This window comes from Leucoraja erinacea, chromosome 17 (assembly GCF_028641065.1).
Source record: "Leucoraja erinacea ecotype New England chromosome 17, Leri_hhj_1, whole genome shotgun sequence".
NCBI lineage: Eukaryota > Metazoa > Chordata > Chondrichthyes > Rajiformes > Rajidae > Leucoraja > Leucoraja erinaceus.
Genome location: NC_073393.1, coordinates 38,339,843 through 38,366,378, shown reverse-complemented (window position 1 = coordinate 38,366,378; position 26,536 = coordinate 38,339,843). Strand labels below are relative to the sequence as shown.

The following is a 26,536-nucleotide window of genomic DNA, read 5'->3' as shown; positions in this document are numbered from 1 at the left end:
TGCAGGCCGCATCCGTTCCAGGCGCTCAGCCTCCTGGATCGGCACCCGGTCCAGCCGAGCCCCAGACTGCTGCAGGAACTCCAGCAACCACCGTCAAGGCACTGCACTGCCTCCCACAGCCGGTCTGCTTACCGGCCCTCTGTCACACTCCTTCCACTCTGGGCTGGCGAGGAATGGATGACAGATTGAGGAATCTAACTACCAGGTCAATGAAGATAAATTACTGATCATATTCAATGATACTTTGGTGATAAATGTGATGGAATTTATAACCCAGAACAGAGCAACAAAAATTGCGAGAATGTTGTTACCAATGAATCATATTTGGGGATGTAAATCGCTCAGGAAAGCAGCATAATGGATGTAGAAGAGCTTGATTCAGAATTACAGCTCATTCATGCAGAGAGATGGAGATATTCTTTTTGTAAAATGTACAGTTGAGATTTGCTGATAGCATGGAGGGAACGAATAATGAAGTTACAAAAGGGTTGACGGTCCCAGATAAGAGGGTGACAATGGTCAAAATAAGAAACAAATTATGAATTTAAAGGAGGTGCAAATATGTTAAGTAGAAGAGCATAGGAAGCGGAAAAATCTGGCAGAGCTTTCTTGACCCATAAATGTGGGAGAAAAATATTAGATATTTGACAAGATGAGGAAGTATCATTCAAAGGAGCAGCCCACACCTCCACCATTCCATGTGACTAATGGAACAATCTTCCCTAGCCTGCTGTCCAGGAAAATGGTTCAAGTGGCTGACATAAACAAACATAGAATAGTAGTGTTTAAGAAAGAACTGCAGATGCTGGAAAATTCGAAGATAGACAAAGAATGCTGGAGAAACTCAGCGGGTGAGGCAGCATCAATGGAGAGAAGGAATAGGCGACGTTTCGGGTCGAGACCCGTCTTCAAACTCAAGACTTCAGAAATAGTAGGCCATTTGGCCAAAGGCTTCGGACTTCAGAAATAGTAGGCCATTTGGCCCATTGAACTTGTTCTACTATTCATTAAGATAGTGCTCATCTTCTACCTTATTGACATTTTCCTTCATTATCTCTATTGCTCTTTATTTTGTTAATATTCTGGACTTTATTAATTTGTCCTGCATGAATTCAATAACTGAGCCGCTACAGTGGGTAGATAATTTCAAAGATTCACCACTCCCTTTTCTCCTCATCTTTCTCGATCCCCTAACTCTGGACAACAAGGCTAATTCCCGGGATGGCGGGACTGTCATATGCTGAGAGAATGGAGCAGCTGAGCTTGTACACTCTGGAGTTTAGAAGGATGAGAGGGTATCTCATTGAAACATATAAGATTGTTAAGGGTTTGGACATGCTAGAGGCAGGAAACATGTTCCCGATGTTGGGGGAATCCAGAACCAGGGGCCAGTTTAAGAATAAGGAGTAAACCATTTAGAACGGAGACGAGGAAACACTTTTTCTCAGAGAGTGATGAGTCTGTGGAATTCTCTGCCTCAGAGGGCAGTGGAGGCTTTCAAGAGAGAGCTAGAGAGGGCTCTTAAAAATAGCGGAGTCAGGGGATGTGGGGAGAAGGTAGGAATGGGGTACTGATTGGGGATGATCAGCCATGAACACATTGAATGGCGGTGTTGGCTCGAAGGGCCGGATGGCCCCCTCCTGCACCTATTGTCTATTGAAACATCCTCCCTATATGTGGCCTGTTAAGTCCTGAAAAAATGTCCAGGTTTAAATCAAGTCTCTTCTCACCATTTAGAAAATATATCCAGCCTTTGTGTTTTGTTCACCTGGGTAGATGGCCTCGTAGCTTTCCAAAAGACACAGAGAGCTGGTGTCGCTCAGCAGGTCAGGCAGCTACTGGAGAACATGGATAGGTAACATTTCAGGTTGGGACACTTGTTCAACTGAAAGGTGGAAGAGAGGAGGGCCAGGACAAAGGCCAGCAGTTAATAGTCTGACACAGGTGAGGAGGGTTATTTGATAGGCAGATGATTAGACAAAGCCCACGGAAGGATTAAAGGGATTGTAAATTGTGAAACTAGAGGATGGAATGTTGGTGGAAGGAGAAGGGAAGGGAAGAAATAGGTGCGAGTCCAGGTGGGGCACAGGGGAGGGAGTGGAAGTAGAAGGGGGAGGCGAGGCTCATGTAGTTACCTCAAATTTCAGAATTCAATGTTATGTAATAATAATAATAATAATAATAACTTTATTTGTTAAGCACCTTAAAAAACAACCAAAGCTGACCAAAGTGCTGTACAGAAAAAAATAAGCAAGACATCATAAAACAGGCAGAACAACAGAACATACAGCTAATACGAGTAGTTATCTCAAATTTCAGAATTCAATGTTCATACCTTTGGGTTGTAAGCTACTCTAGCGGAATATTAGTTGTTGGTAAAGGGAAGAAGAGTTTAAATGGTTGGTTAACCAGGAGATCCTGAAGGCCTTGGTGGACCATGCATGAGCGCTTGGCAAAATGGTCGCCAAGTCTCTGCTTGGTCTCGCCAACATGCAGGAGGCCACATTCCAAGCCGCTGAGGAGTGTTCACCCGACGCTGGAGTTCCATCTTCCCGGCAAGAGGGCCTGAAAACATCGGACTGGCTGCGGAGGCCACAAATAGGCCCCGACCTCGGGTAATCACAGAGGAAGAGGACTTAACTTTCTGGTGCTTTTCCCCACAGTGGAAAATTTTGATTCTGTTGTGGGAGGACGTTCATGTTGAATTCTATATTGTGTGGTGTCATTTTTCTTTTATAAATTTTTCTATGAACTTAATTATTTCCTTATGTAAAGCACTTTGGTTTCAACGCGAATTGATTTAAACGTGCTATATAAATAAAATGTACTTACTTACATTGGTAACACTGGATGCAGTAGACGAGGTACACATGAACATCTGTCTCAGTTGGAATGATTGTTGGGGTCCCTGGATGGAGGTGAGAGAGGAGGTGTAGGGACAGGTGTTACATCTCCTGCGGTTGCAGGGGAAAGTGCCTGGGGAGGGGGTGATTTGGGTGGGATGGGAAGAGTGAACAAGGAGTTGCTGATGGAGGAGTCTCTTCGGAAGGCAGAAAGGGGTGGCGATGGGAAGATGTGACTGGTGGTGAGATCAGTTTGGAGGCAATGGAAATGTCGGAGGATGATGGTGTTGAGGAGGAGGAGCCATCTTGGGGAATGGCTGCTAACCAGCAGCCGTCCGTTTAATTCACTTTTTTTTTGTAGTTCTAGTGAGTCCTGTGCTTTGTTTGTGGGAGAAATAGACTTTTTAATGTGGGGGGGTGGGGGTAACTATATTTCTAGGTCCCTACCTGGTCGGTGAGGCAGCTTTTTCTCCGGGCTGCCCCGTCGACCCGTCCTCGTGGCCTACCAGTGGGCGTGGAGCGCCGTTTCTTGGCGGGGACCGCCCAGCACCTCGGCTTCGGTGGCGGTACAGCGCTGGAGCACTATCGCGGAGCGGGCGATGCCTTGCCTGGGTCACCGCGCTGGATCGACGCGCTGGAGCTCCGGTGAGCTGTGACCGCCGAGTTCATCACCTCCGGGCTGCGGGTCTGTGGAGCGGGCGGCGCCGACTTCAACATCGGGAGCCTGGGAGCTCCAAACTGGCGCGGCCTTGTCGGCTTCGGAAGCCGTGGTCTCCGGTAAGGAAGCGGCCGTTCCAGGTGGCCCAGCCGCTGAGAGGACTCTCCCGACGCCGGGGCAACAGCACCCGGCGAGAACGGCCAGGAACATTGGGCCTCCGTAGAGGCTATAGCGGAGGCCTCAATAGGCCTGACTATGGGAGAACTGGGGATGGGGATTGGACATTGTGCCTTCCCCCACAGTGGTAACCATTGTGGGGGGATGATCTTTGTGTGTAAGTGATTATTTTAGTTTGTGTCCAAGATGGCTGTCGGAAGGGAGAGTGGACGCTGGCGCGGTTCAGCTGCTGCTGCTCTCTCTTCACATTGTGTTTTTGATTTTTTTTGTCTTTGGATCGAATTCTGTCTTTAATTTGTGTATTGGTGATGTCTTTATTATTTATTTTACTCCGATTATATGTTATTTACTCTTGTTAAATTCTGTAAGGTGTCCTTGAGACTTTTGAAAGGCGCCCACAAATAAAATTTATTATTATTATTATTATTGAATGCGGACACTGGTGGGTTGAAAAGTGAGAACCTGGGGTACTCTAACTTTGTTCCATCCGGGTGGAGGGGGAGTGAGAGGAGAACTGCAAGACACAGGAGATATGGGTGAGGAATCGATCTATGACAGCAGTGGGGAAATCATTTACTAAAGAACAAGAACATCTCGATTGCCCTCGAATGAATAGCTTCTTCTTGGAAGCAGATGCAGCGGAGACGGAGAAATTGAAAGTAGGGTGTAGCGTCTTTGCAAGAGGCAGGGAGGGAGGAAGTGTAGTCCAGATAACTGTTGGTGTAGGTATCATCCAATAGTCTATCCCTTGTGGGAACAAATAGACCAAGAAAGAGGAGAGAGGTGTCAGAGATAGTTCAGGTGAATTTGTGGGCAGGGAGGCAGTTAGTGGTAAAGTTAATGAAGTCAACATCAGGGTGCAGGAGGCAGGCCCGATGCAGTCGTCTATATAGCAGAGAAAGAGTTGGTGATGGTGCCAGTGCATGAGACTGTTCAATGTAACCGACTAAAAGGCAGCATAGCTGGAGCCCATGCAAGTGCCCATGGTTACACATTTGATTTAGAGAAAGTGAGAGGAGGGGTTGTTGAGGGCGAGGAAAACTGCCGCCAAGCAAAGTATGAGTAGAGGGAAATGGATTTGGTCTCTGCTCAAGGAAGAACCGGTGGGTCTTGACATCTTCCTGGAGGGGGATGGAGATGGCCATGCGGGGCTGGGGAACAATGAGCTTGGAGGTTGAGAAGGGGAGATCATCAGAGGTGAAGAGATTGGAGGTAGACACAAAATGCTGGAGTAACTCAGCGGGGACAGGCAACATCTCTGGAGAAAAGGAATGGGCGACGTTTCGGGTCGAGACCCTTCTTCAGACAGAAGAGATTGGAAACAGTCTGTGAGATGCTGGCCTGCTGTTCAACTGTCAGGTCATGGTCAAGAGGTCAGTCGGGCATGAAGAGGTGTCCAAGAGCTGGCGCCTGGTCTCAGCATAGGTACCAAGCGTAGACACAGCGACCATTTAGCCTAACACCAATGCTCGGTCTACCAAGATCTGCAGGATCTCTTGATTGCTATCCATTTAACTCCTCTTCTCATTCCCATACTGACCTGGCTGTCGTGGGTCTCCTTCATTGCCAGTGTGAGGCCTTATACAAACTGGAGGAACAGTACTTCATATCCCACATTAACAGCTTAAAGCCCAACAGTATGAACATTGAATTCTGAAATTGAAGGTTACTGCATAACCCTTCCTCATTCTCCCACATATCTCATCTCGACCAAATATCACCAGCCCATTTCCGGCCCGTATCCTTTGAAACTTTTACTTTCCATGTACCTGTCCAAATGTCTTTTAAATGTTATTTTAGTACCTGCCTCAAGTAACTCCTCTGGCAGTGCATTCCATATACCCACCACCCTCAGAGTCAAGAAGTTGCCCCTCAGGTTCCTATTAAATATTTCAAGATTCGAGAGTTTATTGTCATGTGTCCCTGATAGGACAATGAAATTCTTGCTTTGCTTCTGCACAACAGAACATAGTAGGCATCGACTACAAAACAGATCAGTGTATCCATATACCATTATTTTCCCCCTCATCTTAACCTATGTCCACTGGTTGTTGATTCCCCTACTCTGGGTAAAAGAGTACATTCACACAATCTATTTCCTTCATGATTTTACACACTTCTATAAAATCACTGCTCAGCCTCCTACACTCCAAGGAAGTACAGGCCTGCCCAACCTTTCACTATACCCCAAGCCCTCAAGTCCAGGCAGCATTCTCATAAACCTTCTCTGCACTCTTAGCAGCTTAACAACAACCTTCCTCCTGGGTGACTTGAACCCAATACTCCGAATGCAGTCTCAATATCTTGTACAATTGTAAAACAACATCCAAACTTCCATACTCAATACCATGACTGATGAAGGCCAATGTACCGAAATCCTCTTTGACAACCGTGTGTGACGTCAGTCTTAAGGAACTATGCATCTGCATTCCTAGACCCCTCTGCTCTACAACACTCCCCAGGGCTCTGCTGTTCATTGTGAAGGTCCCGCCGTGGATTGATTTCCCAAAATGTAACAACTCGCACATATCTGCATTTAACTCTATTAACCTCAGCACACCTGCCCAGCTGATCAAGAATCTACTGTAATTTTTGATAACCATCTTCACCATACACAATATCACACACTTTAGTGTCATCTGCAAACTCACTAATCATGCTTTCTACATTCCCGTCCAAATCATTGACATAAACCACAAAGATCAATGGGCCCAGCACTGATCCCTGAAGCACACCACTAGTCACTGGCCTCCAGTCCGATAGACATTCTTGCACCATCACCTTCTGCTTCCTTCAATGAATACAGTACTATATCCAGTCAATAGACACAAAATGCTGGAGTAACTCAGCAGGACAGGCAGCATCTCTGGAGAGAAGGAATAGGTGACGTTTCGGGTCGACACCCTTCTTCCTTTTACGCTTTGATGTTTTTACAAAACATGAACCTATATATCTCCATTTTTAAAACATCCAAAGGCAGACTCCAAAGCCATCTACGGCAATGAATTTCACAGATTCGCCACCCTCTGACAAAAGGAATCCTTCCTCGTCTCCATTCTAAAGGTGCATTTTCCCGTCGATATAGATAGGTTTTGTCGGTCCTCATCCTTCCTCTTCCAATATTCTTATATATTCTATGTCACATCCTCAAAGAACTCAGTAGATTAGTCAAACACGATTCATCTTTCATAAATGCTGACTTTGCTCAATTCCATTATTCTTTTCAAAGCATTTTGGAGAAGAGGAGGGAAGAGACTGCAGACCTAAGACTTTTGCCTCCATCACAGTGAGGAGATGTTGGGTGGACTCACTGTGGTGGATGTTGATGTGTGTTTATTGGTGTTTTTGTTGTTTTTATTGTATTATATGTATGACTGCTGAAATTTCGTTCAGACTTCGGTCTGACTGACAATAAAGGCTATCTATCTATCTATTAAATCTTTCAAGATTAGATCCTGCCAGTTTCTCTAAAAGCAACATTAGACTAACAAGATGATAGCTCCCTGTTTACCCTCCTTTTTATAGTGAAGTAACATTTACAACAATTCCATAATCTGAAGGTATTAATCACAAATCAAGGCTAATATGCACGGATGAAAAATTAGATTCAATATGACATTGTGTACCATTGGTATGGATTGAAATGGGATGGCGAATTAAATATAACATGAACAGTATATCGGCACAGACTAATGTAAACATCAATTTTGGATGAAAGAATATCAGCTCCAGAAAGAAACCCAGCAATTTGACCAAACAGTGCTAGTCTTCTAGGTGAAGGTGGTGAAGACAAGAGGATGTTGTCCAACAGCACTCCACATGGACTAGGAGTAAATACAGTGGTATATGAGTGAGGATTTACAAATGTAACTGAGGAAAAAAACATTATAGGGGGGTTGCACGCAAGGTCACTGGTTCATAGGGCTTGACGCACGGAGCCGCTCAATCCATCTGGAGGACATCCGTAACATCCGGTATATGTTATTAATGCAAGAAACGCGTACTTTCCTACCTGTTAAAAAACGCCAAAATGTTGAATTTTTGCGCTGAAAAAAATTGTGGAAGTCGGGGTAAGTGTGAGAGACATGTACCCAACTTTAGAATTCCAAACGTGAAGCGAGATGAAGGGAAAGAGAAGCGAGAGCTGAAGGGAGAGCAGCAGCTAAAGTGCTTGGCGAACATATCGGAATTGAAAATATTGGGAATTATCGTGTTTGCTCACTGCATTTCATCAAGTAAGGCATTATTTGTGTTTTTTCTTGATTCCTTTGGTATCTAAAAAGTCTCAGAAGTGATAAATCTGGCTGTACATTTTTCTTCAGATGCGTTTTCATTTTGTAATGTAAAAACCCACTTGAGAACCATGGGCGATTAAAAAATTTTACAGCCAGATTTATCACTTCTGAAACTTTTTAGACGCCAAATGAATCAAGAAAAAACACAAATAATGCCTTAGTTGATGAAATGCAGTGAGCAAACGGCCAATGTTCCCTAAGCACAACTGGCTGTTGTTGTCCCTTCAGCTCTCTCTTCTATCTACCGTCATTTCTCCTCACTTTTGGAATTCTGAAGTATGATAAATGTCTCTCACGCTTATCTCGATTTCCATAATTATTTACAGCAGCAAAAATTGACCATTTCGTCGGGTTTTAACGGGCCCGCTACGCTGGAAACAATGGTGAGTGCTTAACTGCAGTTCATCGCGTGTACTCCACTTGGAGTAGCGCAGCAACAGCACGGGTCATGGGTCTTGCCGCGAAACCTCCCTATACAAGACCGTCCTCCCTTGTTTACATTTGCACAGTATATTTTCAAGTGGCCTTTTTTTTATTTCCGCATGTCTAGTGAACTGAGTATTTATATTATTTTAAGAAATAAAATTTTAAGAAATAATTTAATAATTATTTTAAGAAATAAAATAATATTGTTAAAAAAAGTATGCTTATACTCTGTTACTTTAAGAGACAAAAAAATGTGTAATTGGAAGAAATAACATTTATGCATCTAGATGCAGCGCTGAAACAGGCCCTTCGGCCCATCGGGTCCGCGCCGACCAGCGATCCCCTCACATTAACACTACTCGACACACACAAGGGACAATTTTTACATTTACACCAAGCCAATTAACTTGCAAACCTGTACGTCTTTGGAGTGCTTAACGAGATGTTAACAAATTATTTGCAGTTAATAGTAAGGGGAATTTTACTTATTATAATAGTAAGGGATATTAAGATAAATTTATTTTTGAAATAAACAACAGATCTGGAAATATAATCAACAAAAACAAAACACATGATTACCACAATCCTTCAACCTCACAGAAATGAAGAAACAACTATCTGGAAACGTTTCGCGTCAGAGGAAGACTGTACCATTGCAAGTGTGGTGAAAGAATTAAAGCAGGGTCTGATTCCGAGTAACAAATTGACAAAAGAGTTGCGATATTTTAAAACATGGGACATGTTTCCTGGTCAAACTCTACTTCCATTGCATGCTTCAACGTGTCGTTTTTATGCCTTTGCATAAAAATGCACGGGGTTTTATTTTAAATCTAGTCGGCACCAACACTGCAGTAAAATGGAGCGATCCACTGAACACGTGTTAATTTAGCGCGAAAGTTCGGAGCAAAGATTAGTTCGGAGTTGTTTGCGGGAGAAAAAAAAATATATATATTTGCTGGGTTGCGGGCGCCGTGCGGCTCAGGCGGCAGATGGAACGTTGCCCGGGAGAGAGTAAAGTAGCAAGATTCTAAACCGAGGGAATCGAACACGATTTGGAACGCTCAGCTCCCAAAGTTCCATTCCATTCCCCGGGGACCACCCACCCACCTCGCCGGCTGCAGCCCCGGCCGCGGTCACAACCCGCGGTATAGCTGCTAATTGAAGTTTCTAATTCTATTTCAGTGCAGTTTTTTGGGCTGCTCCGTTTTCAATCTGGTGCCATGGCGCAGGCCAGACTAACCGACTATTTTCCCCAGACTAAAAAAACAAAGAGGGAGACGCTGCCTGTGAAACTGCGGAAAGCGGAGCCTGCGGGAAATGGAAGCATTGCCGGCGCTGGGTCGCCTGCAAAGGGACGGCGGCAGCAGCAGCGAAGGAAGGTGATCGAAACACCTCCGACAGCAACACAAACTCGCATTTCGAGCAGGGAAAGCCCTCTCCCAGCGCTTGGCGTTGGGGAAGTTTTTAAATCGGTGCCTGCAGAGTGGGAGGGAGTTTGCGCCACCCCGAAGCGGGAGGCTGAGAAGGGAGTCTCCACGTTTGCGTGTCTTGTGACCCCGTCCGAAGATGAGCAAACAGCCACCGAGTCTGGTGTGGGATCGGCCGGGCCTGGGCCGGGTACCGCCGGGGGAGATGGACAGCCGACCCGCACGGCCAAGAAACGCGGCCGCTCCCATTCGACCGAGGAAACGAAGCCGCCGCTGGCGGCAGCGGATCCGGGCCCGCAGCGAACTCCATCTGCCCGGAGATGTCTGGTGCTGCAGCCGCAAGCGGCAACAGATCGACAAACTGTAACACTGCCACGTCCAGAGACTTCCCAGCCCACGGTAAGCGTGTAAATTGGTTGCAGTTTATGAAATGGAGAATGAAACGAGTCTCTGCGATTTGAGTTCTTGCACTTCTAATGACACAGAAGGGAGACATTCGGCCCATCGGGTACATGTTGGCACCCGACGGGAAAACCCGATTTCCCATCTGCTTCCCTGAATCATTCGCTGAAGTTTCCCTCGTTGCCAGGAGTGGTGGTGGAGATATGATAGTGGCATTTTACAGGCTTGTAGTAACCAATATGTAATTTTAAAAAAATGAACCGCAGATACTGGTTTATACCAAATATGGACAGAAAATGCGAGAGTAGCACAGCGGGTCAGGCAGCATCTAGGGAGAAAATGGATAGGTGACGTTTCGGGTCGAGACCCTTCTTCAGACCGTGTAGATATCTTGAGAACAGGCACATGACGTGCCGGGAACGGAGGGATATGGATCACGTGTCGGCAGAGGAGATTGGATTAACTTGATATAATGTTCGTCGTTAATATTGTGGGTCAAGAGTCAAGAGGGTTTTATTGTCATGTCTCCCAGATAGGACAATGAAATTCTTGCTTACTGCAGCACAACGGAATATGTAAACATAATACAGAACACGAGATAAAAGTTCAGTGTATTTATATACCATGGACCATATATATACACAATAAACAGATAAAGTGCAATACAGCGTAGTTTGATGTTGTGTTGTGGGGAAGAAGCTGTTCCTGAACCTGGATGTTCCAGATTTCAAGCTCCTGTACCTTCTTCCCGATGGCAACGGAGAGATGAATGTGACCAGGATGGGCAGCCTTTTTAGAGACAGCGACAGCAATAGATCCCTTCGATGGTGGGGAGGTCAGAGCCGATAATGGACTGGGCAGTGGTCACAGCTTTCTGCGTTCTTTTCCGCTCCTGGACGTTCAAGTTGCTGAACCAAGTCACGATGCAGCCAGTCAGTATGCTCTCTACTGTGAACCTGTAGAAGTTCGAGAGAGTCCTACTTGACATACCGACTCTCCGTAATCTTCTCAGGAAGTAGAGGCGCTGATGTGCCTTCTTTATAATTGCATCAGTGTGCTGGGACCAGGAAAGATCTTTGGACATATGCACGCCCAGGAATTTGAACTTTTTGACCTTTGTCCCGTTGATATAAATGGGATTGTGTGTCTCTATCCTACCCCTTCCAAAGTTCACAATCAGTTCCTTGGTTTTGCTGGTGTTGAGAGCCAGGTTATTGTGCTGGCACCATTTGGTCAATCAGTCAATCTCACTTCTATACTCTGACTCGTCCCCATCAGTGATGCGTTCCACAACAGTGGTGTCAAACTCTAGGTATGTTCTGGTGCTGTATGATTTAAATGCCCATAAACTCCCCATGGGATTCTTTTGCCACTTCATTACAGAAGCCAATTCACTGGACACCACATCTATTAGGAAAATCATAGAGTGGATGCGGAAAGGATGTTTCCACTGGTGGGAGACTAGGACCAGAGGTCATAGCATCAGAATTAAAGGGCGCTCTTTTAGAAAGGAGGTGAGGAGGAACTTCTTTAGTAAGAGGGTAATTAATCTGTGGAATTCATTGCCACAGAGGGCTGTGGAGGCCAAGTCAGTGGATATTTTTAAGGCAGAGATAGACAAATTCTTGATCACAATGGGTGTCAAGGATGTAAGAAGGAACTGCAGATGCTGGTTTATACCCAAGATAGACACAATAAAGCTGGAGTAACTCGGCAGGACAGGCAGCATCTCTGGAGAGAAGAAATGGGTGACCATGGTTTTGGGTCGAGACCCTTCTTTCGACCCAAGAGGTCACCCATTCTCCAGAGATGCTGCCTGCCCCGCCGAGTTACTCCAGCTTTTTGTATCTATGGGTGTCGAGGGTTATGGGGAGAAGGCAGGAAAATTAGATTAGGAGGCAGAGATCAGCCATGATTGAATGATGGAGTAGACTCAATGGGCTGAATGGCCTAATTCTACTCCTTTAACTTGTGGGGATGTGGGAGGAAACCCATGCAGGTATGGAGAGAGTTTGCAAACTGCACGGACAGCACCCAAGGTCAGGATCTAACCAGGATGCCTGAAGATGCAAGGCAACAACACAAACATTTGCACTTTGTGGCAGCTTGAGGGTGTAAAACAAATATTAAAACTAGTATTACTATTTGTCAGACAATATGATAATGTACTCTTCAGAAAATGCCAGGTGTGCCCAGCAGGTCAGGTCCATGACATTGACAAATGACCATGGTGGCATTTGAGGGTGAGAAACGTGGTCTGAATTTAGTTTTGAAGTTAAGGCAATTACAGTGGTCTGAGGATATTTGGCCAAAGTAAGCTGGGAACATGAATAAAGGATCAGAAGGTAAATGGCCAAAGGTGGACATTTCATAAATTTCAGGAAAGGTATGTTGTATTCTATAAAAATAAAATGTATTTTTGATAAGGAACCCCATCATGGCAAACTGAGGAAGTCGAGCTGAAAGAAAATGCAAAGGTAGAAACAAAATGCTTTTGTAACTCAGCATCTCTGGATAGAAGGGATGAATGATGTTTCGGGTTGAGGCCATTTTTCAGACTGAGAGTCAGGGGAGAGGGAGGCACAAAGATAAGGAAGGGTAAGGTGTGAAAACAAGACATCAAAGGGGATGTCGACCAAGGATAATTTAGAATCCTTCCTACAGAAAATGTGAAGGTTTGTAGTAGAAACAAATAACTGCAGATGCTGCTTAATAGGGTGATTTCACCAAAGGTCAAATGAGCGTAGATCCCCCCTCACGTGACCGAAAATTTTAACTGGAGGACATATGTCAGATCGGTACATGTAAGTGAATGGGGAAACACGCACTTTCCCACCCGTTAAAAACATGGAAAACGGCCGATTTTTGAGCTGAAATTTTCTGTGCTAGTCGGGGTGACCGTGAAGCACAGCGACCTAAATTTTCAGGCAAAAAAAAGATAGAAAGTAAGGTCATTACAAGAGGGAACTGAAGGTAGAAGGCAGCGGAAGTGAACAGCTGACATTTGCCGTGGAGATTTAAAGATCCAAAATATCGGGAATTAACGCGTTTGCTCACTGAATTTCATCAAAAGTAAGTTAATAATGCCTTACTTTTGATGAAATTCAGCGAGCAAACGCGATAATTCCCGATATTTTGGATCTTAAAATCTCCACGGCAAATGTCGGCTGTTCACTTCCGCTGCTTTCTACCTTCAGTTCCCTCTTGTAATTACCTTACTTTCTATCTTTTTTTTTGCCTGAAAATTTAGGTCGCTGTGCTTCACGGTCACCCCGACTAGCACAGAAAATTTCAGCTCAAAAATCGGCCGTTTTCCATGTTTTTAACGGGTGGGAAAGTGCGTGTTTCCCCATTCACTTGCATGTACCGATCTGACATATGTCCTCCAGTTAAAATTTTCGGTCACGTGAGGGGTGTCTACGCTCATTTGACATTTGGTGAAATCACCCTATACACAAAAGGACCAAAAGTGCTGGGGAGTAACTCAGCAGGTCAGGCAGCATCTCTGAAGAACATGGATAGGTGATGTTTCAGGTCAAGATTCTTCTTCAGACACCTTTTCAAGTTTGTAGTTGTCCAGAAGAGTCAAGATACTTTTTATAAAGCTGTGAATAGCTCCATCCAAGACGGCACAACATTTCAGTGAGTTGTAGACATAGCCAAGACCATCACACAAAGCACCTCCAGTTCCATTGACTCGAGGGCCTGTCCCACTTGGTGATTTTTTTTTCGGCAACTGCCGGCATCATTGACTTCATCAGGTCACCGAAAAAAGTCCCGGTGTGATGACGTATTGACGCACGGTGTCTCCTCGGGTGTTGCAACATTTTTTGTCGCCACTGGATTTTGAAATGTTCAAAATCTTTCGGCGACCCTTATACGTCAGTCACTGACGCCGGCACTCGCTGAAATAATCGCCAAGTGGGACAGGCCCTTGAATCTACACGTCACAATGGCTCAGCAAGGCCACCAACATAATTAAGGACAAGTCACATCCTCTTCTCCCCTCTCCTATCTGGCAAGAAATACAGAGAAGTGTGAGGTCGCATACCTCCAGATTTGGGGACAGGTTCTGTTATCAGCACTTTGTGTCTTTTGTATTAATAAGTGGTCAATCTCTTCGTAAAGACAGGAAATTCCCAACATAATTCACACTCTTAGCACCCCTGAGCGTTTACCTCCTTTAAAAATAGCATCAAAGGTGATGGGTCATTCAGCCACGATCTTATTGAGCGTGGAGTTCTCTGTTTATTTCTGCTCCTTTCTCTTGTGTTCAGTAAACAGTTAACATTTCAGTTTGGGGTTGAAACACTTCCATCAGAGCTCTGGTTTGTTGAGTATTACAAAAACAAACCCTCTTCTTTTCGCATTGTGTGTGTGTGTGTCTGTTGCATTGTTAAACCTTTCCTTTCCATGCACCTAACCAAATGGCTTTTTAAATGTTGTTATGACCAGCTTTGTCCACTTTCTCTGGCAGCTCATTCCATGCACCCACTACCCTAATAGTGAAAGTCTTTCCTCTCATGACCCGTTTAAATCTTCCCCCTTTCACCTTATTCCTATCTGCTAACTTTTGATTCTCTTTCTGTGATCAAGACTGCATTCACCTCTGCCCCGCGTGGTTTCACGCACCACAATTTGGTGATACTAACGCCTCTTGGTGCCACCTTTAGGATGCATCTGCTCAAGGGGCAACAATTTCACGGAAACGGATGTCCAAGCTTCCTGGATTGCAAGATTCGAGCAAGAGAAGCCAACAGGTAAGAAATTGAACCACCCAACCTTAAGTTTGAGGCACCCAGCCTTGTTCTGCATTCTGAAGCAACGTCACTGGTGTTTGATGAATAATGAACAGTTATGGAAAGCCCAACATTACTAATTTAGTGCCATATTTTCAAAAACTAAGTATGAAAGGAATTTATGATGTAAAGACTCATCTGCAACATGTTTGTTCTATAGACGGAGACCGCACCTGGAAAGGAGAGTCTTTGTTCTTTAAAAAGCCGATTACAAAGAATTCAGAAGCTCAGCCAAGCAGCTACTTTACCTGCTCCTGCTGAATTGGGTACTGATGCCAAGAGTCGCCTTAAACGGGTTCGAGAACTGGGATTGAAAGTAGAAGAAAATAAAGAGTGTAAAAGCGCAGCTGGGCAGGAGAAGGAATCAAACGTGGGTGAGAGGTGAGGAAAAGAACAGTAAAAATCCTCAATAGAACAGCATAAAAATGCAATATTAACGGTCACTGGTTGCTGGATAGTTGAATGCAGCAGTCTTCATTCTTCATTTCCTTTCAGGGTGAAGGCACCAGCCTACCAGCGCTTCCACAACCTCGCACAGGATGTCCCACCAGGCTTGACCTTGCCTTTCAAGTACAAGGTGCTGGCAGAGATGTTCCGTAGTATGGAAACTATTGTGAGCATGTGTTTCAACCGCTCCGAGACCGTTACCTTTGCCAAAGTGAAACAGGGTGTTCAGGAACTGATGCGGAAGTGAGTATGTACCGAAATTAGCAGGCGGTGCGCATTCAAGAGATTTGTCTGCCTCTGCTACCTCGACTTGAGTCCTTAGCCATCACAAGCTAATCATTAAAAATAAACTGTTCACGGAACTGCTGTAGTGTTTCTTTACAGTAAATACTTTTAATTGAAAGCTTTAATTTATTTTACATTGTAAATTGAGAATCACTTTGTAAAAAATGACAATTTGGAAGCTTTGTGGTTACTAAGTTGACACTTGGAAACAATTTCTTGAAAGTGGTTATTTACATTGAAATTTTAAAACGAACAAGAGGAAGCATTGAAATCTTAAGTTCAGACGTAAGCTGTTTAAGATGCTTCGTTCATTATAGAAACATAGAAAATAGGTGCAAGAGTAGGCCATTCGGCCCTTCGAGCCTGCACCGCCATTCAATATGATCATGGCTGATTATCCAACTCCGTATCCTGTACCTGCCTTCTCTCCATACCCCCTGATCCCTTTAGCTACAAGGGCCACATCTAACTCCCTCTTAAATATAGCCAATGAACTGGCCTCATCTATCTTCTGTGGCAGAGAATTCCACATATTCACCACTCTGTGTAAAAAATGTTTTTCTCTGTAAAAAATGTCTCAATGTCACCTGGATAATTTTGCAGCGATATTTCAAATGCTTACAAAATGAATAATTAATTATTATTTTACCTTACGAGCAAATGTTTATGTTCAAGAAGGAACTGCAGTTGCTGGAAAATCGAAGGTAGACAAAAATGCTGGAGAAACTCAGCGGGTGCCGCCGCATCTATGGAGCGAAGGAAATAGGCAACGTTTCGGGCCGAAACCCAAGGGTTTTGCTCCATAGATGCTGCCGCACCCGCTGAGTTTCTCCAGCATTTTTGCCTACCGAGCTAATGTTTATTATATTAGCCTACGAGCAATTAATCTTGGAATATTTTTTGTAGAAAATTTGAACAGCAAAATATTGGACAAATTAAGACCGTTTACCCATCTGCGTACAAGTTCCGGCAGGAAAAGGGAATTCCGACTTGGAGTGACTCTGTGAAGAAATCCATCTACCAGCTCACCATCGACCCTGTTTTTGAAGGAGGTAAATACATGCTTGTGGCACTAAGTGTGAATTATGTTGGGAACTTTCTGGCTTTTATGAAGAGATTGACCACTTAATCGCTGTAACCTCAGTAGTATCGTCTTGTTGATCAAAAAGAAAATCGAGTCTGTGTCTTGTCCTGCTTTGTAGGCTGCTGGGGAGGTTAGGAAAGAAGCCTGAATCAAAGCTGCAGTTATATTATTTCTGCTATTTTAGACGCACCAGAGACTGCAGTTGCTGGGATGTGTAAAAAAGAAAGGGCAAGCAGCTGGAGGAGCTCTGGGTCAGGCCGCATCTGTGGAGAGAAATAGACAGTCAACGTTTCCGGTTGAGACCTTTCATCTAGAGTGAAAGAGTAGAGGGCAAGTGGCTGAATTAGATCTTTTAAAGGGGTAATTCTTTGGAAAGTGAACCAAATGGTCACACACGTGGCCAGGTGGCCACATGAAATAATGCATTTAAAAAATTCTTGTAACAGATGAATCTTATTCATTGCTATTTTCCTACCTACAGGACTATAACGCATGTCTGCAAAAGATATGAACATTCTGGCTTTTTTTTTAAATTCACAGAGTTTGTAAGATAAAACTTATGAAATAAATGCTTCCATGCAAGGTACACACGTGACCAGTCATATTTGACCTCTGACCCTAAACAAACATTGTCAGCATAACATAAAAATTTCACTTGATAAATTTTGAATAAAATATGAATCATATACAGTACAAAACGATATATCTGTAATGCTTTCAGAATTAGAAGAGATGTATTCCACAATTTTTCATATTTTGGTCACACGCGTGACTAAAATGGGCCTAAAATGTTCTATTTTTAAATGCCATTTTCCACTCTCTCCCATCCAAGGGGATAATTCTGAAGGACAGACACAACTAACAGCCTCTCGCATGCTTCTACGCCGTCGGATTTTCAGCCGAAACCTTACCAACATGGTAAAGCAATACCACAAGGTAAGCTGTTCTGCCTTGTCTTCAAGTTGATTCTGGCCATTGCATCCGAGTGGATCAATGATCTGTGTTGGCAACACACTGGTGTTGTTGCTAGTTTCTACTCATTGCTCGTTTTTGCCTCTTCTGGTCTGCCTAAGGGTGGTCTGTGTCAATCTTGGAAGCAATAGGAAAGATTTCGAGGGATATGGGTCAAATGTGGACAAAAGGGACTGGCAGTCCAACATTCTAGGGGATCGCTGTTTCAGACATGTGCTCAGCTTAGATGGAGCAGATTGGTCGGCAAGGATGCGTTGGGCCACAGGGCCTGTTGCCGTGTTGTATGACTCAATGCTCTGACTCCTGCTGACCTGTGGGCCCATGGCTAGTGATGGCTCTAAATTAAATTTTGGAGTGAAGGTGGTTGAGTAAATCAGCATTGGATGGCATTTAAAAAAATAGCAGTTTAAGAATTGGCCCAAACACAAGAGTGCTTTTTTGACAAGTTTCATAAAGCAAATATTGGGTAGATTGTGATGTGATTTTTTTTTTTTTTGATTGGTTTGAATCTAACAATAGAATTTATTTTGTATAATTTTTTTATTTCATACTTTTCATTTACTTTGGACACCCATTGACATCTACAAATATAAATCTGAAGAGAATCAATTTTTAATCTTGTTTAACTGCTTGTCACGGTGTGAATGGGGACGCGATGGAAAAGTAAACTGTTATTGAATGGAGCATGTTGAATTTAAAATTAGCTCATTGTCTTTATGCTGCCCAGTGGAGAACTGTGCCAGGATCCCGTTGTGTTGCTCTTGGTCTTGTATCATCCAGTTTACTTTCTAAAACAGTGACTTGTTTTTCTATCTTTGCCAGCCTTTTGGGCCGAGAGTGCTGAATGCTTTACCACAGTAACTCTCCTAATCCTTGAATCCATTACTTTAGGTCCATAATAATCTAACGCATAACTCTTAACTAACAATCCAATGAAAACGCCACTATTGAACACGTGCTGAACAACACAACGAACGATTTGGCAATTTGGGGGGGGGGGGGGGGGGGGGGGGGGGGGGGGGGGGGGGGGGGCGGGGCGGGGAGAAGAAAGGAAAAAGGAGGCGGAGGAGCCCGAGGGCTGAGGGAGAGATAGGAAGGGGAGGAGACAGCAAGGGCTAACAAAATTGGGAGAATTCAATGTTCATGCCCCCAGGATGCAGACTCCCCAAGCGGAATAGTGGAATGTTGCCTGGGTTTCAGCAACTAAGTTACAGAGAAAGGTTGAACAAGTTAGGGCTTTATTCTTTGGAGCGCAGAAGGTTAAGGGGGGACTTGATAGAGGTTTTTAAAATGATGAGAGGGATAGACAGAGTTGATGTGGAAAAGCTTTTCCCACTGAGAGTAGGGAAGATTCAAACAAGGGGACATGACATGAGAATTAAGGGACTGAAGTTTAGGGGTAACATGAGGGGGAACTTCTTTACTCGGAGAGTGGTAGCTGTGTGGAATGAGCTTCCAGTGAAGGTGGTGGAGGCAGGTTCGTTTTTATCATTTAAAAATAAATTGGATAGTTATATGGATGGGAAGGGAATGGAGGGTTATGGTCTGAGCGCAGGTATATGGGACTAGGGGATTATGTGTTCGGCACGGACTAGAAGGGTCGAGATGGCCTGTTTCCGTGCTGTAATTGTTATATGGTTATTATATGGTTAATATGAGGTGCTGTTCCTCCAATTTCCAGTGGTGCTTACTCTGGCCATGGAGGAGACCCAGGACAGAGAGGTCGGATACAGAATGGGAGGCTGGAGTTTCCTCGGAGCAGTGTCTCAGCCTGGCAGGTGTCTGACCTACAGTCCAGTAGTACTGGAGGTTTGCTAATGCTGTGCCCTTATTTAAGAACGGCTGCAAGGATAAGCCAGGGAACTGTGGCCCAATGAGCTTAACATCAATGGTAGGCAAGTTACTGGAGAGGGTTCTGAGGGATGCTGTGTATGTATTTGAATAGACGGGCTAACTAGGGATACACAGCATGGTTTTGTACATGGGACATTACGAATCTGAATTTTTTAAAGAAGTAACCAAAAAGGTCGACAAAGACAAATCCATAGATGTTGTCTACAGGGACTTCAGCAAAGTATTTGATAATGCTCCACATGGTAAGCTGCTCTGGAAGGTAAGATTACACAAGGGAGCTAACCAACTGGATTGAGTATTGGCTTCATGGAAGGAGGTGATGTGGAAGGTTGTTTTTCAGACTAGAGGCATGCAACTAGTGAGGTGTCTCGGTGCTGGCCCACTGCTGTTTGGGGTTTATAATATGGATGAGAATGTAAACGGCATATTAGCAAGTTTGCAGGTGACACTAACGTGGGTGCTATCATTAAAAGCAAAGATGCTTGTCAAAAAAGGCAGGATCTTGTGCTGTTGGGCAAGTGGGCTGAGGAATGTTTAATGCAGGTAAGTGTGAGGTGTTGCATTTCTAGGGGTTCGGAGGTCTTTTATTGTCACGTGTACCAATTAAGGTACAGTGATATGCACATGCCAAACCAGGGCAGTACCATCACAGTGAATAACAGGCCCCTGGGGAGTGTTGTAGGGCAGAGGGATGTAGGAGTGCAGGTACATCATTCCCTGAAAGTGGCGTCATAAGTACTGCTCTTATTTTCTCCTTGTGCTCCACACGTTTTCCTTTACTCTTGCTTGCATGGTCTCAAAAGCAGGAAGGGTGGATAATAAAAGCTGGCTATGCCAGTGGGATATACCTGTCTGTGTCTTCCAATTTGCCATGTTTTAAGAATTTCTGCTTTGGTTCATCGGTGAGGAATACTTGTAGATCTTGCTTTTTTTATTTGTCCTATTCGGTTGCCCAAATAGATTTTAAGTTGAATGTTAACTCCTCTAGTGGGAAAGGGAGTTTAGTTTAGATATATTGCGTCGAAACAGGTCCTTCGGCCCACCAAGTCCACGCCGACCAGCGATCTCCGCACGTTAACACTATCCTATACAGTACGGACAATTTATAATGTACCAAGCCAATTAACCTCCAAACATCTTTGGAGTGTGGGAGGAAACCAGAGATCTCGGAGAAAACCAATGCAGGTCACGGGGGGAACGTACAAACGCACAGACAAGCACCTATAGTCGGGATCGAACCAGGGTCTCTGGCGCTGTAAGGCAGTAACTCTACCACCGTGCCTCCCTTGGTATTTTCCATCTCCAGCTCATTCCAGTTTCATGTCAGTGCGACAACAGTTCTTGCTTTTTGAACTCCATGATTGTAGAAATTACATTTAATTGAGTCCAGAGCTGTGAAACTTTGAAAGGTTCTAAGATGAAAATGTGGACCTGAGGAAAAAAACTGAAGAAGGGTCTCGATCCGAAACGTCACCCATTCCTTCTCTCCATCGATGCAGCCTCACCCGCGTTTTGTGTCTACCTTCGATTTTATCCAGCATCTGCAGTTCTTTCTTACACAAAACTTAAAAAACTTATTAAACAATAATTATTTTTTTTTTTTTTTATCCCTAAAGGCATTTTTGGCTTCTCTTCACCCTCCGATGCATGTTCCAGATAACAAGCTAACACGGTGGCACCCACGCTTCAATGTGGATGAGGTTCCGGACATCGATGCTGCTGAACTTCCACAGCCTCCTGATTTTGAAAAGCTGACGACTGCTCAAGAAGTATTGGATAAAGCTCGCAGCATGATGACACCAAAGGTATTGATACACCGCCATCTAATGGATTTTAAAATTCATCCTTGTGGACTTTAATGGGACAAGAACGCATTAGGTCTCTGTGAAACAGCGTGAGTGGGGAAACGCTTACTTAAGGTTCTGTACTAAAGGTTACAGCCAGCTATATAACAGAAATTTGTGCTTACAGAATTTACAAATCACGTGCCAAACATTTGGGATGCAGAATAAAATTTGCTCTTATTCTAAATAGATATTTTTTTCAACCTTCATTTCTTAATGCATTTGTAGATGATGCAGCTACACATAATGGAAAATAGTGAGAGGCCGTTTTTGGGATCACAAGTAATGTAGAGCTTGCCTGCATGGAGTGGTACTTGTATGGGTCTGAATTTTGTTCTTGTGACCTATTGTTTTCAGATGGAGAAAGCTCTTGCTAACATGGCCCTAAAATCTGTTGACACTGCCATGGCTGCTACAATGGAACAAAAGCAGCTAAATGTCGTGAGTCCACGTCCAAGTCCTTCCAGTGCACTGAAAGGGGTTTCACAGAGCCTGCTCGAAAGGGTAAGCTTGTCCACCAGATTTTTTAAATAGTTTTGATTTATGGTCTCATATTTGCATCTGCCCTTCTAATTGGGCAACATGGTGGCACAGTGCCTTACAGCGCCAGAGACCAGGTTAAGGGGGGACTTGATAGAGGTCTTTAAAATTATGAGGGGGATAGACAGAGTTGACGTGGATAAGCTTTTCCCACTGAGAGTAGGGAAGATTCAAACAAGAGGACATGATTTGAGAATGAAGGGACAAAAGTTTAGGGGTAACATGAGGGGGAACTTCTTTACTCAGAGAGTGGTAGCTGTGTGGAATGAACTTCCAGTGGAAGTGGTGGTGGCAGGTTCGATTTTATTATTTAAAAATAAATTGGATAGGTATATGGACGGGAAAGGGATGGAGGGTTATGGTCTGAGCGCAGGTAGATGGGACTAGGTGAGAGTAAGTGTTCGGCACGGACTAGAAGGGCCGAGATGGCCTGTTTCCGTGCTGTAATGGTTATATATGAGACCTGGCTTCGGGTGCTTGTCTGTACAAAGTTTATACGTTCCCCCCCATGACCTGCGTGGGTTTTCTTCGAGATCTTCGGTTTCCACCCATACCCCAAAGGCATACAGGTTTGTAGATTAATTGGCTTAGTATAAATGTAAAATTGTCCCTAGTGCGTGTCGGGAAGTGTTAATGGGCAGAGATTGCTAGTTGGTGCGGACTCGGTGGGCCGAAGGGCCTGTTTCCGTGCTGTGTCTCTAAACTAAACTAAAACTAAAATTGATTTTGCAGAATGTAGAATCGGAAGCATGAATATTAATATTCAACTCCTTTTCAGATCCGTACCAAAGAAGCACAAAAAATTCAGGCAGCGATGACGAGGAGTCCTGCTCAAACCGAGCATCTTCATATGATGAGGAGACTCCCCGAGCTAGCAAGAATCTTGCGTAATGTCTTTGTGGCAGAGAAGAAAGCAGCTTTGAATATTACAGTGGCATGCAACAGAATGATTGACAGCTATCGATCTTCAATGCCCCTGGGTAAATGCATAAAGAATGACTTCAAATGTGGATAATTTACTAGACAAAGCATTTAGCTATTTCATACTTGAGTGTTGCAAATTTTGAAAGTAGCGTGGATAGGGGAGAACCAGTGGATGTGGTGTATCTGGACTTACAGAAGGCTTTTGACAAGGTCCCACATAAGAGATTAGTATACAAACTTAAAGCACACGGCATTGGGGGTTCAGTATTGATGTGGATAGAGAACTGGCTGGCAAACAGGAAGCAAAGAGTAGGAGTAAACGGGTCCTTTTCACAATGGCAGGCAGTGACTAGTGGGGTACCGCAAGGCTCAGTGCTGGGACCCCAGCTATTTACAATATATATTAATGATCTGGGTGAGGTAATTGAAGGCAATATCTCCAAGTTTGCGGATGACACTAAGCTGGGGGGCAGTGTTAGCTGTGAGGAGGATGCTAGGAGACTGCAAGGTGACTTGGATAGGCTGGGTGAGTGGGCAAATGTTTGGCAGATGCAGTATAATGTGGATAAATGTGAGGTTATCCATTTTGGTGGCAAAAACGGGAAAGCAGACTATTACCTAAATGGTGGCCGATTGGGAAAGGGGAGATGCAGCGAGACCTGGGTGTCATGGTACACCAGTCATTGAAGGTAGGCATGCAGGTGCAGCAGGCAGTAAAGAAAGCGAATGGTATGTTAGCTTTCATTGCAAAAGGATTTGAGTATAGGAGCAGGGAGGTTCTACTGCAGTTGTACAGGGTCTTGGTGAGACCACACCTGGAGTATTGCGTACAGTTTTGGTCTCCAAATCTGAGGAAGGACATTATTGCCATAGAGGGAGTGCAGAGACGGTTCACCAGACTGATTCCTGGGATGTCAGGACTGTCTTATGAAGAAAGACTGGATAGACTTGGTTTATACTCTCTAGAATTTAGGAGATTGAGAGGGGATCTTATAGAAACTTACAAAATTCTTAAGGGGTTGGACAGGCTAGATGCAGGAAGATTGTTCCCGATGTTAGGGAAGTCCAGGACAAGGGGTCACAGCTTAAGGATAAGGGGGAAATCCTTTAAAACCGAGATGAGAAGAACTTTTTTCACACAGAGAGTGGTGAATCTCTGGAACTCTCTGCCACAGAGGGTAGTTGAGGCCAGTTCATTGGCTATATTTAAGAAGGAGTTAGATGTGGCCCTTGTGGCTAAGGGGATCGGGGTATGGAGAGAAGGCAGGTACGGGATACTGAGTTGGATGATCAGCCATGATCATATTGAATGGCGGTGCAAGCTCGAAGGGCCGAATGGCCTACTCCTGCACCTAATTTCTATGTTTCTAAATCCAAATCAGTTTAGGAGAGTAAGTACGGGGATGATGGGTGAACAGAATTTGCTGCAAATTGTGACACCAGTCTCCTGCTCTCTTACATCAGATAAGAACCATCTGATGTAAGAGAGTTAGATGGTTGGCATGTTCAATCCTTGTGCACTGGGTTGAATTTGAGGGAATGTGCACGTTCTAAAGAGGACATTTAAAGGTTTGGTCTGAATTGAAGGAAACTGCAAACTCACTTTATTAGAGAGAATGTTATTGGATAAATCTTTGCCAACAAGTGCCGAAACTCATGCGAGTGTGACTCAAAAGAACTGTTTGTAATGGAGGAAAGATGTCAGTTATCTTTGCGATTCAGGGTAGTCCTGGCCTCGAGCAGTTTTGCTGTATGTGTAAGGCATGGCTGTGGTTTCTGGTGCAGTCAGATTAGTCAAGTGAATGGCCAGTAATTCTGCCACATTCACTCCCTTTGTCTGCAAGAAATGGAGGTGAAGATTTACCAGGGCAAGTAGCAGTAATGGAGACTAGGCTATCGTATGGACAGGGTTTGGTTGATCAGATTGATGATCCAAAATGTCACCGTAAATGGGGAGGATGCGAAGCCAAAAGCATTTGAGAGAAGTAGAATCAAGGAACTGCTGATGCTGGTTTAGAAAAGACACAGAGTGCTGGAGTAGCTCAGCCGGTCGGGCAGCATCACACATTTTGGACCCAAAACGTCACCTATCCATGTTCTCCTGCACAGTCTCTAAAGACTCAGCAGATGTCAGTGAATTACAGGAGAGCTTTCACCACGGACGGCACAATGCCGCAGCGGTAGAATTGCTGCCTTACAGCGCCAGAGACCCAGGTTCGATCCTGACTCCGGGCGCTGTCTATATGGAGTTTTGTCGATTCTCCCGTTAACCGTATGGGTTTTCTCCAGGTGCTCCAGTTTCCTCTCGCACTCCAAAGACGTGCAGGCTTGTAGGTTAATTGGCTTCGGTAAGTCGTAAAATTGTCCCTAGTGTGTGTAGGTTAGTGTGGTGGGAGATGCTGGTTGTCGCAGGCTCGGGACGAATGGCCTGTTTCCACGCTGCATCTAAAGTCTAAAGGACAGCCGTGAAAGGAAATCGGGAAGCGAAGGAATGGTTTATTGTAGAAGATGGATATGAACTGAAGATTTAGGTCATCAAGCAATTTTGCTGCAATAAATAACATGAGTGTCAGGAATAGACAAACTTTTTGGTAGAAGAGGAAAACCTCTAGGGAAAGAAATGGATACTAGAATGAGACAACGTTGAGATACACAACTGTTGCAAAGGGTTGGGCATACTGAAGTCATTTTTAGAGATTTTGTAATTGTATATTACGTAAATATTTGATTCAATCTGCAGGGTCACTTGTCCATTGTATGGTAAGATTGAAATACACTAAGTAGCTTTTTAAATTTCAGGTGACATGGAGAAACATCTGCGGTTACTGGCTGACATTGTTCCTGACTGGCTGAGTGTACATATAATCAGGAAGGATGTGTACCTGAAGCTGAACAAGAACGTGGAGTTGTTCACGGTTGTGGAGAAAATTGAAAAAAAGATCAAGGACGAGGAAAAGGCATAATTTTTTTTTAGGAAGATTTTAAGCACCGAACCTGAATGTTAAATGTAAAAATGTGTATCTGTATATTTGATGGGAAACGCACCTGCAAACTTGAATGAGACCGATTGTGGATTTACTGATCAATATTTTTCCTAGTATGCTTGACAATTAAGCACTTGGAAGGCTTTGTTTTGAGAAATTGAATACTTGCTTTTTATTGGGATAACTAATTGTCAACTTAGAGGTGAGGGGAATGAATTCCTCTTGCTCTGCAGTTTCAAAGAATAAAATTAAATCTGTGTGGTATTCAAATACCCCTTCAGGGGGCAATGGTTTCTTTGGCTTCAAGCAGTAACATAATTGTTCAAAATTTGTACTTTGAATATCTATTGAGAACCATTAATGTTAAACTGAAAATCAAATGCGTGTATGGGGAGTGATTTTAAGGAACAATTTGATTAAATGTTTTACTTTTTGATTGATTTTTATGTTGAATCTATGAAACGGGCTAGAATGGAGAATTTTATAATTTGCATTGTCACCTTGAACAGAAATGAACGCAAGTTCAGGTTCTTACAGTATTTCTTTGCAAACATGCTGCTGCTTGTATTTCTGCC

General features: G+C 44.0%; 1 protein-coding gene across 1 annotated transcript; it reads left to right on the top strand.

Moving 5' to 3' along the window:
- The first annotated feature begins 9,266 nt into the window (after positions 1–9,266).
- cdt1 (chromatin licensing and DNA replication factor 1) lies at positions 9,267–26,401 on the top strand. Its single transcript, XM_055648997.1, has 10 exons — positions 9,267–10,225; positions 14,902–14,988; positions 15,188–15,408; positions 15,523–15,717; positions 16,666–16,811; positions 17,676–17,779; positions 21,286–21,474; positions 21,871–22,017; positions 22,832–23,033; positions 25,777–26,401. The coding sequence occupies exons 1-10, from the start codon at positions 9,620–9,622 to the stop codon at positions 25,938–25,940; spliced, it is 2,061 nt and encodes a 686-aa protein (XP_055504972.1). The 5' UTR covers positions 9,267–9,619; the 3' UTR covers positions 25,941–26,401.
- Positions 26,402–26,536: the final 135 nt, after the last annotated feature.

Excerpts from the sequence above, each read along its gene's own strand:
- cdt1 (XM_055648997.1), top strand. The coding sequence starts at position 9,620 with ATGGCGCAGGCCAGACTAACCGACTATTTTCCCCAGACTAAAAAAACA. Across the intron at positions 16,812-17,675 it reads CGACCCTGTTTTTGAAGGAG|GGGATAATTCTGAAGGACAG; the intron begins GTAAATACATGC and ends CTCCCATCCAAG. Across the intron at positions 21,475-21,870 it reads GCAGCATGATGACACCAAAG|ATGGAGAAAGCTCTTGCTAA; the intron begins GTATTGATACAC and ends TATTGTTTTCAG.